The following is an 18,801-nucleotide window of genomic DNA, read 5'->3' on the forward strand; positions in this document are numbered from 1 at the left end:
AATTCCTGTAGCACAAGAAAAGGCTTTTGCCCCAAAGCATGGAGAAGTACTATCAGTCAGACCAGACACTGTACTGTGCTTCATGGACAAGTAATCTGACTCAACATTAGACCACTTCATATGCTTATGCATTACTTTGGCTAGAGGAATTCCACTGAAAATAGCTTCCCATGATGAGCTACCCAGATGCCAGTTGTAATGTATGGATGATCTTTCAGCATAGATGGCTACTATTATATTGTGAAAGTCTCCAAGCTAACATTTCAGGTTCCCAGAGGCCACAGGCAGTGTCATGGAGATGCATAATGTGATGACAGCCACCTGCACAATATAGGGTTTCTCATTTTTCCAATCTTAGCTTCAGTTTTCTACTTTCCCACAGTTTGCAATTGTTTAGCAAAGAAGCCCATGTGAAAATTATTCAGCATTTCAGCGTGTGTTTCTCCTAATATGCATATTTTTAATATGCAGTTATGCCTAATACATACTTTTATGCAAAACAATTTCCCCTAATATAATACATTTTGCATGTTGTTTCCACTAATATATACATTTTATGACACCTTACTTTAGCGTATGTATTTTCTGCACACATTTCTTGGCTCGGAAATCACACTGCAAAATTTGGATAAGTACAAATTTCAGAGGACAGCTGTGTTTCATTTTGCATATTGTTTCAGAAAGTGTGAATTAGGTTCATCTTTAAATGTGAACTGAATTGCATTTCTCCGCCATTTCTCTGCCTCTGCACAGGAACGTAATATGTGTTTCTCTTGCCAGAGTGGTGTCCGCTGCAGTTAGCAGAGGAATGTATTCCTAAGAAACAAAAGGAAGTCCCATTGAAATGAATGGGAGTCACAGAGCAATAGTTGTAGTGCTTGAGATGACTAGTGGCATGGGATCAAAGAGAAAAACACCCAGTTCAACAAACAAACCGCATTTACAGAGCAATCCAATGCATGTTAACTCAAAAGTAAGTCCCACTCATTTCAGTTACGTGTGCACATTATTGCAGCCTTAGTAAACGGCTAAGAATCAAGCATTTGCTCAATGTTCTACCATTTCATTCTTCTTTCAAAAACGTGTAAGCAAATCAAATCAGTTATTACAACAAATGGGAAACAAAATTTCAAAGGAGATCTGTACACTATATTGTAATTCCTGGCACATATGGGATGCATTATTATAATAGCAACAAATAATGAAGATGTATGGATTACATATGGATCTTTGTTTCTTTGGAATTCAAATATAGTGAATAATAGTACTTCTCATTTTTCGCAGGCATATGATGTCAGCCCTTTTTTGATCTGAATCCAGCTTTCTTTCTCCAGTTGTTTTTTTTAAAGAAATATCTGAATTGTTAGATACTTGGATTTTCAAAAAAGTGCAAACTGCAAGAACGATGATCCTCTTATAAGACACATGTACATTTTTTGCAAACTGGGTGGAACATAATAGTAAGAATATGAATGCACAACTAGCAGGGATGTAGTTTATGTAGGTTCTGCAAGTAAAGATGCTATGTAACTTCATAGATCACATTTTCATTCATGGAGATCAGTCTCTATAGAAAAACTGTCAAAACAATGGCAGAATATGACCCGTGCATCACAGGTACAGAGATGGGCAGCTGCTGTATGTCATAAACTGCTTAACAACCATATACATCCCTTCAAACATTACAAGAGACACTTTCCCCTAAACACATATCCTTGGAAATAGAGCCTAGAAATTTCAGCAGAACTTCCGAAGTATTTGTATGTGGAAAGGAAGAAAAAACTGGCCTTAATTGTGCTTAACCTGAAAGTAAAACCGATTTAAATCTTCAGGGATTACTTCTAATCAATGTTTTAGGATCAGAATGCAAAATATACTCTAAGTAACAATGATTTCAATTACACTACTGTTTTCAAGTAAGATCTACAGTTTGCAACCTTGGAGACAGAAAGAAAGCGATAAACTTATTGTATCAACTTCTGCTGTTTAAAAATGTGTTCAGTCTTCTGAACACACCAGCAACAACCTGTACAGTATTAAATAGTCTTGTTTAACACATCCTTTGCAAATGGTATCTGTTCCTTAGGCCTCTGAAAAGTGGATATTTTGTCTTTAATACATGAACCACATTCAGCTCAGGCTAACAGTTGAACTTCACATGTTTCAAAAGTGAGCAAAAGTAATTAAATCTGCAATCATTTCATCCAGATGTCACAGCAGGCAAATAATTTTTTGTAGAGTGGTGATGGTAAGTGTTGGGGTGGGGAGTCCAGTACCAAGTCTGCTGAGATACAGTACTGATGCTAAAACCACATAGAGTGGAAAAATCAATGACCCAGGAAAGTATGCCACTTGATAATCTTAATTTGAAAGCTCAAGATCTAGGCAGAGAAGAAAGGGCTTAAGCAAGGTTTTCCCCCCAACTCTATGTGCACCATTAATCTCTCATTATCAGAACCTGTTACAGATAACTGTTCCACAATTGATTAACTCTTTGAAATTCTCAAACTGTAATTTTTATTTATTATTTTTTCCAAGTACAGGTTCATTGCATCACCTAAGGATTTTGCTGTCAGATGAAGTTTTACAGTTTTTCTCAACCAAAAAATGTGTGCATGCACACACACACATATGTCCCCCGCTTTCCCCCCTCCAAGTACATATATTTTTTCATATTTAAATCATTTTATTTTAAACATTAATAGTGTTCTCTAGAAATATGTATTTATTTTCCCTATAAGTCAACAGTTACTGCAGGATGAAAACTCTGGACCCCCTCCCCCAACTGAGAGTATGTGAACAGACATTTACATAATTTAGGAACAAGTATTTGATTTTCAAAATCATTAAGCTGCTGTTCGTGTGTGTGTGTGTGTGTGTGAGAGAGAGAGAGAGAGAGAGAGATATCAATGACACTTGGTGTCACTAACTGCACGCATTGTTAGAGACTGTCTCTTTAAAAGGATTTGTTTTCACAAACTCAGCCGAGCTTATGAAAATCTACCCTCTGCTGCTGAAAAAGGAAGAGAAAGTTTGAGGCAGGTCAGAAACTTTAGATGCTAAATATTTATAATACTGTAATGCTGTTTGTAATTCTTTAAGAGGCAAAGAGTATTTGACTTCTAACTCTGCTTGGTTAAAACTAAGGATTACATTTATGTATTTTTTTTTTAAAAAATATCTTATAACCGAAAGACTTGTATGCCTATTTGGGGCATAACGTATCTCTCTTATAACGAAGGTTAATTCCTGCTGAACAGATCAATGCTTCAATATTTCTACACACCATTTTTTATCCGAACAAATAGGCATCACGTTATGGGTCTGCAGATTGCAGCCTTCGGAAGGACAGCATATACAGGAGGAGCTTGCGGCAACGCCTACAGTGTTTACCAGCTCATAGCAGTCAACGGAAGACTTTCCCATGAAATCCAATCACAAAATAGTTGGGGCAGTAAGTATCCCATTTCAAAATGTAGTCTAGATGCTGATTTGAGTTTGATAATGCAATCTGAATTTTTCTGAGCATGCTATTAGGGTGGCCACATGTCCTACTTCACAGAGGACAGTCCTCTGTTTAAGGGCTGCCATGTGCAAGTCTGAGTTAAAGGGAGGGACAGCAGGGGCTTGAAGCAGACTGAGTGACCTAGTCACAGTCTTCCTCAAAGTGGTAAGGTCTATTTCTTTTTCAATTATAGCAACTGGCTTGTGTCCAATACAGTGCTAAGTAACCACCCTGTCGGGGACGCAGGTGGCGCTGTGGGTTAAAGCCTCAGCGCCTAGGACTTGCCGATCGAAAGGTCGGCGGTTCGAATCCCTGCGGCGGGGTGCGCTCCCGCTGCTCGGTCCCAGCGCCTGCCAACCTAGCAGTTCGAAAGCACCTCCAGGTGCAAGTAGATAAATAGGGACCGCTTACCAGCGGGAAGGTAAACGGCGTTTCCGTGTGCGGCTGTGGCTCGCCAGAGCAGCGATGTCATGCTGGCCACGTGACCCGGAAGTGTCTCCGGACAGCGCTGGCCCCTGGCCTCTTAAGTGAGATGGGCGCACAACCCCAGAGTCTGTCAAGACTGGCCCGTACGGGCAGGGGTACCTTTACCTTTAACCACCCTGTCAGGGCCAGGATTTCCACTTGCAACAGGACTTCCCTCCCTCCTTCCCCCGCTCACCCCCCCACCCCCAAGTATATATAGAAATTTTAATATTCAAATCATTTTATTTTAAACACAAACAGTGTTCTCTATAAATATGTATCTATTTTCCCTATAAGTCAACAGTTATTGCAGGGTGAAAACTCTGAATTCCACCCCCTAACTGAGAATGTGTGAACAAGCATGTACATAGTTTAGGGACAAGTATTTGATTTCCATAATCATTAAGTTGCTGTTCACAATATTTTTACTTCAGAATAGCCCCGCTGATGTAGGGGAGTCTCTATACATTATAATAAGTAGCCTGAGAGTGCCCTCAGGCAATCCTAACTTCCAGGTTATGCCCCCTGGGTAGTACAGGATACTTCAAAGCTCTTTGGCAAACCACAGAGCTATGCTGTCAGTAAATAATGTCTGTGTAGTGATTCCTTCGCAGTGTGAGAGGCCACTGGAGAGAGGCAGAAATGACCCTTAGCCAGAATCCTATATTCATTCAGTGGTTGATCCTACCAATTATGATGGTATACCCTGCTATTTTTATAGGAAAAGAGGTGCCAGAACTCACCATGAACACCTTCCTTGTTCTCTTATAACGGCAATGGCATCCACCTGAAAGGTGCCGGAACTGATGAAAAAAGCCCCGATGGCATAGCATTATGCCCACAAAAAAATGCCTCACATACCCACCATTTTCCCCTCCAGTCACAACAATAAAGCAATTGCAGGTACTGGATGAGCTCCAAGCATCCAGGCTGGCCTTTGATTTGCCTTAATAGTAAGGTTTCTCTGCTCAGGCTGGGACTTTGCCTGGGCTACTACAATCCTCACTGACTCAGACTTACCCTCTTAATTCTGACCAACTTCCTAGATCCCACTTATAGGCTTCCTTCAGCTCCATGTGTCTATGTGCACATGTACATGCTCTGTGCAACATTAAAATTGCATGTGTATGAAATCATTGGCACCTCAGCAGGACTTGAACTCTTTTTCTGGGGAGCCTCTGTATTATACACACATTCCTCCTGGCAATTCAGGCCATAGATTGTGCAGTTGTCTACTCCTTGGAGCATGCTTCTGCACTTTGTTTATACTTGATAAGGCGAGGATGTGGTTGCTGCGTTCTGGTGGGTGCCCTTGCACATGGATAACATGAGGATGTCATCAGTAGTTGGTAGTGGAGTTGCTAAGGTTACTATGGGGGTATTACATAGTAAGGTTACTATGGTCAATGTTGCTACATTAAGCGTTTGTTGCTCAAGTTATTGTTGTGGTGTTGACTCTGCTGCTGGTTTGGCATAGGCTCATGACAATGTTATGTCAATGTTAGTCCTAGTTTAGTGGCTACTCAGCATACTGGGACCATAGGACTGCCCTGCTGGAACAGTAAGTTCCACTAATTTAAACAGAGATTGTTTCCAAGAACTATAACCTTAGGCACTTCAAAACCAGAGTCCTATTGGAAAGAAAGAAAGAAAGAAAGAAAGAAAGAAAGAAAGAAAGAAAGAAACTTGGCACATTGTTTATGAGTATTTACTCTAGTACATACATGTGCAGTGCCAAATAAAATACCCTGCAATGCATGCCAGCATAGCATCATAGTTTATGATCATATCCTGGTGTTGGAATATTGGATCATATCCAATATTCTCTATCCTGGAATTATATGCAAGTAATATGCTGGTGGCGCTGTGGTCTAAACCACTGAGCCTAGGACTTGCCGATAGGAAGGTTGGCAGTTCGAATCTCCGCAACAGGGTAAGCTCTCATTGTTCTGTCCCAGCTCTTGCCAACCTAGCAGTTCAAAAGCACGGCAAAAATGCAAGTAGATAAATAGGTGGGATAAATCTGGCAGGAAGGTAAATGGCGTATCCGTGCGTTGCTCTGGTTTCGCCAGAAGCGGCTTAATCATGCTGGCTGCGACAAAAGTTGGCTCCCTCGGCCAGTAAAGTGAGATGAGCGTCGCAACCCCAGAGTCGTCCACGACTGGACTTAACTGTCAGGGGTCTTTGTCCTTTACCTTTTTAAAGACTTACAACCCAGTCTTACATGTATTGCATGTATAGAGGTTGTAGCTCAAGGAAATGTTGATAACCTTTCTTTCAATGCAAGGGATCATTTCACATTCAAATTTGCACTGGTCCATCATTAGACCTTATGTTACTGGCTCAAGTAGTTCTGCAGCTTTTACAGAGCTCAGTACAAAAGAACTACATGTAATATTTGCCATGTAGCAGTAGCCTTGTGCAGTTTATTTTTAACAAATAACCCAGGGTGAAGGCTGAGCTGGATTGGGGCCATGGCATTGTGGTAGGGGAGCTGGCATTAACCCTGACATGATAGGAATCAGCCTCCATCTTTGCTTGCTATTTGCAATGGGAGGAAAGTTCCTATTGACAATTTTGTTAAACAAAAAGCAGCTACACAAAGCCAAATTATGTGGCACGGATCACATCTAGTTTGGCCCTTAATTTAGGCTTAAATCTCATTGAAATCAAGCTAGTTGCAATTAACTTTGATCCCATTCATTTCAGGGTTTGCCAGATTGCCAATGCGGGTCATAAATATAATTCTGGCAACCAGCTAGGAAACTCCGATCATAGGAGTAATTTTTTAAAAAGCTGCCTACAGCATAGCAAGACAGAGACTAAATCTTGAAAAGTGGCACTAGGCTGTCTCTTATGCTTTCTCTTTTATATTTTATTTAAGGTACTTATTAATTACCAAAGCCTTGTAGTGCTGTAATGTTACTTTCAGGGGGGAGGGGAAGAATAAGAACCATGTTCTTATTGTCCATTTCTTGTGCAGATCTAGCAGTCTTGATTAAGTTGTGTTCCTTTTCAAGGCTACAGGGTTAATACATGGATCTTTTTTAATGCTTGGGGGGGGGGGTGAGGAAAATCTTTGAATTCCCAGTGACTCATATTTGCCCTTTGGCTTCATACTGGAGGTCTGAGTTTTGGTACATTTAAGCCATGCTAATGGTTTCTCTAGAAGCCTGTTTTGGTGTAATAGTAATAATAATATTATTTGTCAGCAAGTCCCACCAAAATAGTACTAAATACCTTATTTCTCTGCTGTGTTTTAAGTATTCCAGTTGCTGTAAAACCCCAACCCCAGTTTAAACACCTTAACCTTTCACTGATCAACACAGTAGTCCTACGCCTACTTACTTAGGTGTTAGTCTCATTTAACTCAATGTGACTGACCTCTGAGCAAACCGTGTACAGTATTGAGTACTGTAACTATTTATCCACAATACAGATAACTCAGTTAAACATAGAATCATAAGAGTCATAAAATTGTAGAGTTGAAAGTGACTCAGAGGAACATACATTTATCACTGTATCTAAATTGGGGCAATAATGTCAGTATAACAATTCTATCATATGCTTAGAACAATGCTATTCACAATTTCAAAGTTTTATAATTCATAGAGCACATATACAAGATCATCAGTATGATGCTATTTCAGTCTAAATTAATTCAAAATAATTTCTGCCTTGCTTCATGTTTAGGTTTCTTAAGTTGGCTAGAGTTTTCATTCTGCACACAACAGCAGGTACTAAAATAGCATTCTTTGGTTCTGTGCTGGTGTGTTTGTTGGTTTTTAAAGCTTTCTAACTACTTTAGTTCTGAAGAGTTTTCAGCAGCAAATAATTCATACTCCATGATCTTGTCTATATGTGCCCCTAGTCTGGGTTCCTGCAGATAATATCTTCCAGGACATTTACTTATGAATGTAGCTTTCTTAAGCTTGCATGGCAAATCTTTCAAAGCACATCCTCTACCCTTGATGAGCCATTCTAGTCTAGCCATGAACCTGCACCCACTTACAGTGATACTATTCTAGGCTGCAGCCTTCCTTCCTGGCCTTGAGCTACCTAAAGCCTCGCAAACACACGCCTAAGCAAGCAGCTGCACACCATGTATCTGGTCATTTCTTCAGGGTCACATGTATTCATTCACTTCATCCCATCCCTATGGGCCTCATGTACCGGGGTTGGCACAAGCTCAGCTGTCAAAATGATGTAGGCAGCAATATGGGGGTTTTCTATACCGCAGCAGCTAAGCATTCCAGAGAGTTCATCTTCATTCACAGCATGCAGTCTACCAATGAAGCACATCCAGTTCTCCCTTTTATAAAATGAAATGGATCTTGGTTCAATGGGAATCCACCTACACTTCCAGTTCCATAGGTGTTGGTTGTGGGGATTAAATGGTGGGTAGAACATTACATTGCCTATGGTAAGAGACATTGGATTCTCCAAGTAATGAGTATAGCAACCCTAGCTAATGTACAGCACCTGGCAGCTTTGGGAATGGACTTCAAAAGCATTATCAGTTCAAGATCTCTAATGAAGTTGGTTTTTCTTGGAAATGTTTTGTGTTCACCTGGCAAAAACCCTTCTCTCTCTCCCTCCTGAGTCAGATTGCAAAAAACTAAATAAGCGGAACATGGGTTTAAGCATAAAGCAAAATATATAAATACTTTTGTATTAGAAATTATCTTCCCTTCCCCCCAATAGAGCCTTAAGTAGCTGCACTACGGAGCAAAGTTTTGTACAGAATTCTGTGCAGGAGGAATCAGGTACCTGTTGAATTTCCTGCCTTAGGTGAAGAAAAAGGAAAACCACCGTCCCTACAGTGTGCCAATATGCCAGCTGTTCAACCATCCAGCCCGTTTCAGAGGGAGGCTCCCCTCCCTGGTGCTGCCCGCGCCCACCTGCCTGCTGGCCGCTGCTGAGGTGGGGCTGGCCAGTCGCCCACCCGGCGCAGAGGTTGCTGCCCTTACCTGAGAAGTCCGCCAGCGCCGCGATCTCTTTGGTCCAGACCAGGAGCAGGCAGGAGAGGAGACTGAGCGGCAGCCTGAGCTCTACCTGGCGCCGGCTTGGATGCTGCCCAGCAGCCTCCAGTTCACTCATGGCGCGGAGGGAGGCGGGGGGTCCCTGCAGCCCAAGCCGGTCACATGACGGCTCCGGCCCCCAGCCGAGAAAGAGAGACAGACAGAGAGAAAGAAAGAGTGTGCGTCCCTGTCCTTCCTTGGAATGGGGACGCCGCCGCCGCTGCCTCAGCCAGCGAAGGAAAGGGCAAGGCTCCTGACAGGGAAAGGGGGAAAGTCCCCGCGCAGCTTCTTCCCCTGAAGAGGAAGTCCCTCTCAGCGAGCACTGACTGGTCCCCGGCTGGAAAAGTGAAGTGCGTGTGAGGCGCTGAGTGTGTGTGTGTGTGTGTGTGTGTGTGAGAGAGAGAGAGAGAGAGAGAGAGAGAGAGAGAGAGAGAGCGCAGGGGTGGCAGCGAAAGGGAAGAGCCGCCGCTGGCACTGGCGTCGAAAAGCCAACGCCAGCCAGCCAGCCAGTCGCTGGGTGCCGACCACGCAGCACCTCCCAGCCCTCGTCCCGATTAGTATACTGTACATCACCTGCTCCCTCTCAGCCTCATTCCTGTCTGCTTTCTCTCTCTCTCTCTCTCTCTCTCTCTCTCTCTCTCTCTGCTTTACCATTCCCGCCCTTCAACTTCCCTTTCCCCACAAAAGTTTGCAAGATTAGCACGGAAGGCACTTAGCACAGCAGCGAATAGATAAAAGGAGAACGCCACAGTCATTCTGAGGACTGCTGCTGCTTTGAAAGCGAGGACCAGGATCTGGTAACTTTCAGGCAGAAGACGCCGCCAATTAAAGCCTTCTGCGTCAAACGTCTGGGGAGGTGGTGGTTTTTTGCGCACGTGTGAATGTTATTATACTTATTATTTTGTTCTTAACTGGTTTATCTTTATCAGCCTGGATAGCTCAGTAGGTTACCTTGACGGATTTGTTTAGGAAGGGCCTTCCTAGGAAGGGCTGGACGTAACTCCACTTGGAACTCACTCAGGCTTGTTTCTGAGAAGACATGTATAGGATTGCATCGTGCACCAGCAAGCAGGTGAAAATGGAACTAGGGCTGCAATCCTTTTCCCATTAAACTTTAGTATGTTATCTATAAATTGCATCGCAAATGCTGGATAGAAAGCACAGGAGAGTCACGTATTATTTTGCCTCCTAGTATCAATGTACACTCTCAGAACATGGTGCTGCTTTGTCACTCATGGTGAAATAAAAACATTGGCACAACATTTCACAGTTGTTGGTGTAGAGTTTTTCCCATAGAGTGATGAAGACTGTAGGAAAAAGCCCATACTGTGTGAAGCACAAACCATAATTTCTGCTCAAGAAAAAACAACAACCCCTATACTCCCGGCTTAGAAATGAAATTTAAATTCCTATCATGAAAACATTTCTGTGTAAGAATTAACACACTTCAGGTATGTAGAGTGTAACATGTAATGATCCTGCACCAGTGGCAATGGCCATGATGACGTTGGAGACTGCTGATGCAAGTGATGCTAAAGATACATTTGCACAGTTTACCAACATTTAATGAAGCATTGCAAGTTTGCACAACTATACTTGATAGTTGTAATTAGTATTGGACAAGTAGTATAGAATTCTGCAATTCTTCAGCACCTCTCAATATAGCCTCTAAATGCTTTGTGGATTTTATTTGGTAATAGTTGGTGTGTATTTATAATGGTACCAGTGTAGATTTTTACTTTAGTCCCTTCACGTCTCTCCCACATTGGTCTCTACAGCCACAACTGGTGCTGTAACTCCCCAACGATTTGACTTCACCCCCAAAGCACACTCCTCCACAGATGTCAACAGCAACAGCAACCTCTGATGTCCATGCATTGAGTATGAACATCTACACCAGAAAGGCTACACACATAGGCATCTTTGCTACCAAGAACTCTTAGGGCAGTCTATAAATGTTAATAAAAAAATAATCAGAATACCGGTTTCATATTATGTCTATGTTTTATTCTTTATTGCATTTATATTCCACCTTTCATCAAGGAGCTCAAGGTGGCATACACAATACTTCCCATTTTATGCTCACAACAACCCTGTGAGGTAGGCTTAGAGACAATGACTAAGTGAAGTAGTGAGGTCTAGGTAGAGATTCAAACCTGGGTCTCCCAGCTTCTAGTCTACCTTCTATACTACACTGGCTCTTTCTCAATCCCTTTCTCTCTTCCAACTTAAAACTCATGTCATGTTTTCATAGAATTGGAAGGGACTTCAGGGGTCATCCAGTCCAACCCTCGGCAATGAAGGAATCTAAACTAAAACATCCTTGACAGATGGCTATCCAACCTTTGCAAAGCTCAGTATTAACACAAATGAAATTGATACTGTCTGGTTTTTTCTTTCTAAGGCAACAGTCAGAAAAACAAGAGGAACCTGAGAATGTAGATTATAGTAGATTATTGATAAATTTACAGCCAGGCTCAACCTGGCTGTAATAGCACTTTAAGTTATAGAGATCTATGGTCTATCACTACTTTTTAAAGATTGCTGATATGCCTTCAACTCTCTTAAACATCTCAGTCTCTTCCTTTGCCTGATAAATTTCTGTTTGTCTGAATCCAATTACAGAAGTTTCTCACCAGTGAGACCATTTTAAAGTACTTCATTCCCTGCACTTTGACACCAAGTAAATCTTCCCCCCAAAAGTTTTAACGACTCAGCTGCCATTTCTGGCTCTGTTTCTATGGAAATGAATGTCATGGCTAGTTGGAACAAAGCAAGTAGTTTAAAATAATCACTATATGGTGGTTATTTAAAACAAGGCACCCCATGTTTGCAGACTCAGTCTCCGTTTCTATGGAAATGGGAATAAACAAAGCATTCCAAGACAACTTTTCATATATATATATATATATATATATATATATATATATATATATATATTTCAGAACTATTAACAAAAGTCCCACAAATTCTATTTTTCATATACATTACTGTATAAAATTAAAATTTCAAAAATTGCAGTGATTCTGTTCTTCGTGCCCTTGCATCTTTCAATGAAGAAAAACAGATTTCCTTTTAGTTAAAGCTTTGAATTAATAATGAGGGATAGGGGATTGTTCATTCTAGTTCTAAAAGTTAATTAATAGTACAATCCTAGGCATGTCTACTGTAAAGGACTGCGGCCTGGCTCAACTCTAGGGTGGTTTTATTTAACTCAGTATAATTCAGGGTCCTAAATTAACTGTTTGCAACTGCTGTTACTAGAGCCTAACATTTCCCCTATGGTTTCCAGATGCTTTCTTCATTTTATTGAAGTAGCAATATGATATACATTAGCCTGCTGGCAGGTTTTATTTTGTGTCTGATGTAGCTTCCTACATTTTAATTGTTTTCCCTGCTGTACAAATAATCCTCATTTATTTTATGAAGACTAGGTTGATGAAAGATTTTCACTATTTCTCCTGGAGGTTATTATTTTATTCACTTTTTCACTGCATTATATGAATATGATCCAACCAAGGTTTTAAGTCCTACTGAATTCAATGGCAGACCTGTAGGCAAAAATCAATAGAAATAAAAGTGCTTATTGTTAACTGGATTGTACTGTGTTAACATACAGTGATGTTTTGGAATTGCAGTGTCAAATCTTTTCTCTCTCCCTTTTAAAACACATTAATAAAACACTATTAGAACATGTGTGTGTAACATTTGTGTGCACATTATCCTTTGCATGATGCTTGTGTAATTTTTATCCAAGACCAGTAACACAATCTATTGCTCTCCTATAAGTAGACTTTATGCAGGATTGCCTTGCTGTTGTGGTGTGGGACAGGCATGCTGGATTCATATAGCATAGGAATGCACAATCAGCAAGGAAATAAACCTAACTCCAATATAAGTAAACAAAAATACAAAATAAAAAAGTTTACAAGATGGCATTGCTTGTGAAGAAGTCCCTCATAACTAACGATGGGGTGAGAAATTGATTAGTTTTAATAACATGTAAAGTGTATGCCCACTGCATTGTAAACGATACAACTGAATATACATTCTAGCTGGAGTAAGATTTACATTCACTTTGTATATCGACTTGATTGCAGAATCAAATTTAATACACTAATCTCTTAGACCCTGGATACAAAAAACAGACTAGCAGACCACACCTCTTAAATACTACTTGGAAAAATATAAACACTGCTAGGTTCATAGACATGTTTCACAAGGAAGTAAATACATGTAAGTAACTATAACCAACAATGGATGAAGAAGGGGAGAAACTTGAAATATGTGGCTCTCATTTACAAGGATTAATTTTACATTCTGCTCTCTTAGCAGTAAAAAGTTCAAAAGGTGTTTTGAGTATCATGCTTGCATGATAATTTAACCTTTTCAACTGTAATAAATCTCAAGGGAACACTTTAAGCCAATAAACAGTTTAGAATTAGTGCGGAAGTGGAAGAGTGCTGCTTAGGGCTGTGCAGTGCAATCCTAAGCATGTCTTAACAGAAACATATCTGAGTTCAATGGGACTTACTCCATGGCAGCTGTGTTTATGACTGCAACCTTAGTTATTCTGAAACAATTAACATGGAATGTAAGGGTACGTTTTTGTGTAAATGGTGGTGGTGGTGGGGGACACTTTTGACTATGTATACTCCTGGAGAATAGCGGGGCTGGAAGGGGCCAAACATAAGAGCTCAGCTGGATCAAAACAAAGACCTATCTAGCCAGCATCTTGTTCCTCACAGCAGCCAACCAGATGCTTATGAGAAGTCCACAACCAGGGTATAAGGGCAATAGCACTCTCCTGCTGCTATTTCTCAGCAACTGGTATTCAGAGACATACTGCCTCCAACTCTGAAAGAAGTATATAACTTTCATGCCTAGCAGTCATTGATAGCCTTATCTTTCACAAATCTGCCAGCCTTCTTTTAAAGATGTCCTAACTGGTGGCCATCACATCTTCTGCTAGCAAATTCATTGCACTCTGCCAGGGTTGGGGAGCCTTTGGCTGTCCAGATGATGGTGAACTTCAACTCCCATTAGCCCCAGTAAGCATGGCCAATGGCCAGGGATGATGTGAGTTGTAGTTTAGCAACCTTCACTTTCTTTTTCACATTTCCGCTAGCATGGAAATTTTTTATTTTATCAGACATAATGCAGCAAGATATAACAAAATAACAAAATACTACCAGTGATGTAATACTAAATGCAGAACCATGTGCCCAGACAACAAGGAAAACAAATGTGGGCAGGAGAGAGCACACATAAGGGTAAAGAAAACCCATTTGCCACCTCACTCCGCTAACAGCAGCATTTATATGTGGCAGTCTAATGCTTCTAGAAACATATAAAGCTCCACTTTGGAGAGTTTAGGCAAACATTTGAGAAACCATGATAAACGAAAAGCACACAGCAGCAGGAGGTGAGCCTAAGTTACCACTGTGTTCTTAAAATATAAACAACTACGGTTGCCAGGCAGAGAAAAAACAGGCACCGGTGCAGGAAAGCGTATCACTGAAGACCAGAGTTGAATTCAAACGAATTCAAAAGTAGCAGAAAGGGCATAAGCCATTCACGCTGACACCACTAGCCTCCAAGAAGTCCCCGCTATGAATCTCTTTCGATCGTAACAGCGGATAAGCTACGGAAGGAGAAACACTTGTCAGAGAAAAAACAAAAACAAACCAATGCTATTCTAACTTAGTGTGCAGAATGGATTTTTTTGGGCATCCTAATTTAAGATTTCTAGGTTCGGTGGGCCACCTAGAGCGTGCGCGCCCTCGTGCACCGCTCACTTCATATGGCAGCAACCAGCGGAAAAGCCTCTGTGGCACGACAGGGGAGCCTGTTGCGATTCTCCCGAGGCAGATCCATTGCACCCGCCACCCCTTGCAGCCGCTGGAGTCCGAAGACGTCGGGCGGGGACGACACAAGTAGAAGGACAAAGGAGGGAACTGGGATGGCGGCGGCATCTGAAGAAGCAGAAGGGGCCGCTGTCGGCTTCGGCCTCTTGGTCCTTGGACTGCGAAGGACTCCTTTCAGCGGCTTCCTCTGAAGTTCCCTAAGCGGCCTAAAGCGGAACCTTCATCTCGCTTGCCCGTTTCCCGGGGAAAGAACAGCGGCCGGACCGCTTCCGGCTGCCGCGGAGAGCCGCGAGGCAAAGCCGGGCTTCCATATCTGGTCGCAGTTGCTCCTAGTCATGGGCGCCAAGCGCAAAAGCCCGGCTTCGGCCAAGTGGCAGGAGAAGGAGAAGCCGCCGCCGCCTAAGCGGGGCCGTGGTAACGAGGCAGCGGAGCTCACCGGGACCCAGTTCAAGTCCACGTTGCGCGACCCCAGCGCCGCCATGAAGGGTGAGGGCTGCTTTCCCCACGTGTTCGCCACATCGGTTGCTTGTCCCCCGCCACTCCTTTACCTAAACGCTTCTCCCGGGCCCCTGGGGATTAAAGCACTGCGAATCCGTGACTGGGCAAGGGCCAAGCAGCTATCCTTGGGCAATAGCGTAGCCTACCCTTCCCCCCCCCCGCCCCCCGGATTTTCTCCCCTTTGCTGCTGATTTATATAGCCGAGTACTGCTTCGCCACCCCAGTGAGTTGCATTGCTCAGTTTTCCACCAAAATTGGATGCTCAGTAATTACCGGTAACTTTAACCGCTCCGTCGAGGAAGATGCAGCTCGCAGAGATCGCCTTCCCCCGCAACTCTTGTCCATCAGAATAGCCCTTTTTGAAAGAAAAGAGCAGCAATCTGCATACTTGTAGGGGATTAGTTATTTCAAACACAGTTTTTTCTCCATTTACGCAGTTCAAGTGGTTCCCTTGTTGCAAGTTCTTATTGCACAAGGGATTGCAGATTCATTAAAGGCAACAGAGTTTTTTGGCACCTTAAAGACTCAGCACATTTATCATGGGATGGTCTAGTAGTGCCTGCTTCATCACATGCATGAAATGTAACCATCTGTTAGTATGTAAATACAGTAGGGTCTGAAAGGGTAAATGTAAACGTTTGAGTTAAATGGCAATGCAGTGTAAAAAATTACAGCCCGTAACAATCCCATTTTAGCTTAAATACAGCTAAAATCATTTTAACATTGTTGTGTAAATTAACACCAATCCTTGGGCAGCAACTGCACATTTTATGTTATTTTAGCAGACAAACACTGCTAAATATCTGCATATTGATTAATGCAGAGCACAAAATGGGACTGAATGTTTATATATTGCACTAGAAGTGTGCAGTTGGAGGGGGTAGAAAGTTTGCAAGATGTCCCCAGGTAGGGAAGCTTGTCAACATAAAAAAGAGACTCTTAATCTCGGTGCCATGGGGTTGACTAGATGATTGTCATGGTCCTTTCCAACTCTACAAGTCTATGATTCAGTGATTTTATTTATAATATTTAAATCTTCAGATTTACCCAGGCAAGAGACTCCTAGTTCACTGCTCCAACTTTGTTATGGTGCAATATTACAAATTTGTTTTCCACTTACTGTTACTGTTGCACCATTTGTTTGTCGGTCTGCACCTGTGTTCTGTTCCCAGAGGTTGCATTGGCAAGGTATTAATGCCAGCAATTTGTTGGTGGTGGTTTCTAGGTACATAGGTAGCTGCCTTCTTTAGCTGGTTGATCTAGCTCAGTATTGGCTATACTGAATGGCAGCATCTCTCAAGGATTTCGGGCAAGTGTTGAATAAGTCCTTGATTTGTTCCAGGTTTGGAAACATTCATATCGAGAGCGAAATCATTACCATCAGCAGAACAGTATGATGTTGTAGAGGGATACATAAAAGTTTCTGTCGAGTGCGCAGAAATTTTAAAACTTCTGGATGGCGAAAGGCGGCCTGAAAGTGAGGTCAGTATTTCGTTTGTTGCATTTAGCATTCTATGATGAGTTGTGTATACATTGAACAAGTACTGATTGGTAACAAAAAGCAATAAGGAATAAACTTTCCACTGGAACCTTCACACAGTTAAATTAACGTTTATTGCTTGTCAAGTATTTCACACATTGAAACACTTAAAATGATAATCTTATTTGTTCTCACAATAAGTCTGTGAAATATTTCCTTCATATTTTCATATTGTAGGATTTGTAGCCCTGCACGTTTGTGATGCACACTGTTGTTCCACCTTCCTTTGAAATTGTGCGTTGGCTGCAGGCATTTTGTTACACTATAGGACAGGAGCATTGGCTTGGAAATTTTGACTTACTATTACAGAAATTGTCTCCTTGAAGACCTTGTTTAGCAAAGATAGGGTCCATAATTCATTTGCAATATTTCTTTGCTTTATTTTGGTATTCTGATTTAGAGTTTACCATTGTAGGAGGAAGCAGTGGATCTAAGCACTTGCTACATTTTTACATTTGGAAGCTTCCTTTGTTGTTAGATGTTATACTTTATTTAGGATGATGACTTTTCAAGTTGTTCTACTAATATTTGCTGCTTTTCCCAAAGTATGAACAAAGTATAATAAAGTATTTAAATGTTGCAGATGCTGCTAATCTTTCAAGCTCTAGAAAGCATTTTGCTACGAACAGCAAGTGATTTGTCCCACTTCAGTGTGGTAGGGATGAACATAGTAAAGAAGCTGATCAATAGCTACATGAGATTAATCTATGCTGCTCTGTATTCTGAGAGTCACAGGTAAGTTCATTGCAAACCAAAGGACATATATAACTGTCTAAAACTTGAATGAAACAATATTTCCATTGATCAGGATCATGCCACTTTAATCCTGAGAACAGATCTTGGAATGGTACACAAAGTACTCTTTATACTTGATTTAGGAGAATATTTTAATTGGCCATGACCTTCCTCTCCTTTCTTTTATTTCCATGTTCATATATTTATTTATTTGAGGCTTCTACTCCACCAGCATAGATTCAAAGCATACTTACAAAAATGTGGTGGCACATTTTTAAAAAATTCAAAATATAATGTTCAGCATCCATTACAGAGTGCAGGGGTCCACTATAAAAAAAGACTCATCAACAAGAAGAAAAGTATAAAAATAACAGTTACTCACATCAACCGCATGTGTTTAAAAGCTGTTGGTAGGGCCTGGCCATACTCATGCATAGTAACATAAGTGACAAAATAATACCAAATTAAAATAAACTTACTACTTTTATGTACTCTGTGAGTCAATTTTTCTAATAATGCAATATCCTACACTTTTGTATACCAGAGTTCTCTCTCTCCAGAATCCTGCAATAGTTAGTCTGGTAAGTGACCAGTTCCCTGCTATATGGAACAGATTCTTGCTCTGTAAAGAGGTTTACAAGGGCTAATTGTGGGGATGGCATTATTTTGCCTTTTACATTGAGTGCATTCTTAAAAACCACAGTATTCAAAAACAGTTAAAATTGTGGATATTCCCACCATAAATGGAGATATGTTCCCATATCTTGACATTCTCTCCTGCACCTTGGCAAGGAATCTGGAACCATATTTCTAATAAGTGAGCTGTTACAAATACTGAAAGACCAGGCAAAGATGGCCCAAGACATTTTTGTTTCCTGAAGTACAAAATTCAAATGGTGCAACATTTATATTGTTATGTTTTATTATTATAAAACCACACTAGCACTCTTTAGTTACTGAAATCTTTTCCCTCAAATCTTCTGCTGAGGTGGACTGCCTCAGCCAAAATTGCTAGTTTTTAGGTTTTATGGTTTTCAGTTACAAACTTCAGAAAAGTAAAGAAAAAGCTACAGCAATGAATTTCAAACAAAAAACAAAAGGGGAGGAAATTTGGGTTAGATGCTTATTGGTAAGTGTTTTCAGGCAAACACTTCAGTCTGGGATGTGCCT

The 18,801-nt window shown here is 41.2% G+C and overlaps 3 protein-coding genes and 1 long non-coding RNA gene across 7 annotated transcripts in view; 2 read left to right on the forward strand and 2 right to left on the reverse strand.

Annotated features, from left to right (window-relative positions):
- LOC310843689 (cilia- and flagella-associated protein 298-like) overlaps positions 1-1,266 on the forward strand; it is a 49,452-nt gene extending 48,186 nt beyond the window's left edge. Inside the window, exon 11 of the transcript XR_014563643.1 lies at positions 754-1,266. The gene's annotated coding sequence lies outside the window, so the exon portion shown is untranslated. The remainder of the gene's footprint in view (positions 1-753) is intronic.
- The window catches only part of EVA1C (eva-1 homolog C), a 42,462-nt gene extending 32,863 nt beyond the window's left edge, over positions 1-9,599 (reverse strand). The window contains exon 1 of one of the 3 annotated variants that reach the window (XM_083737000.1): positions 9,565-9,599. Coding sequence is in view for 1 of the 3 variants with exons in the window: in XM_083736999.1 (XP_083593125.1) it covers positions 8,941-9,070 (130 nt within the window). In the remaining 2 variants the exon portion in view is untranslated. Of the gene's footprint in view, positions 1-8,452; positions 8,550-8,940; positions 9,321-9,564 lie in introns of those variants that run through there. The other 2 variants (XM_083736999.1, XM_083737001.1) reach the window with 2 other exon arrangements.
- On the reverse strand, positions 1,230-8,718 carry LOC310843974. Its single transcript, XR_014563841.1, has 2 exons — positions 4,107-8,718; positions 1,230-3,736 (listed from the first exon to the last, which is right to left on the reverse strand). It is a non-coding gene; the product is annotated as an uncharacterized lncRNA (long non-coding RNA).
- Positions 9,600-14,619: 5,020 nt separating the features above from the next.
- Positions 14,620-18,801, forward strand: part of URB1 (URB1 ribosome biogenesis homolog) — a 48,566-nt gene continuing 44,384 nt past the window's right edge. The window contains exons 1-3 of one of the 2 annotated variants that reach the window (XM_083735819.1): positions 14,620-15,344; positions 16,699-16,838; positions 17,480-17,631. In XM_083735819.1, coding sequence (XP_083591945.1) covers positions 15,194-15,344; positions 16,699-16,838; positions 17,480-17,631 — 443 coding nt within the window. In that variant the 5' untranslated portion in view covers positions 14,620-15,193. Of the gene's footprint in view, positions 15,345-16,237; positions 16,263-16,698; positions 16,839-17,479; positions 17,632-18,801 lie in introns of those variants that run through there. The other variant, XM_083735820.1, reaches the window with a different exon arrangement.

The sequence above is a fragment of the Podarcis gaigeae genome (genome assembly GCF_964106915.1).
Source record: "Podarcis gaigeae genome assembly, chromosome: 4".
Lineage (NCBI taxonomy): Eukaryota > Metazoa > Chordata > Lepidosauria > Squamata > Lacertidae > Podarcis > Podarcis gaigeae.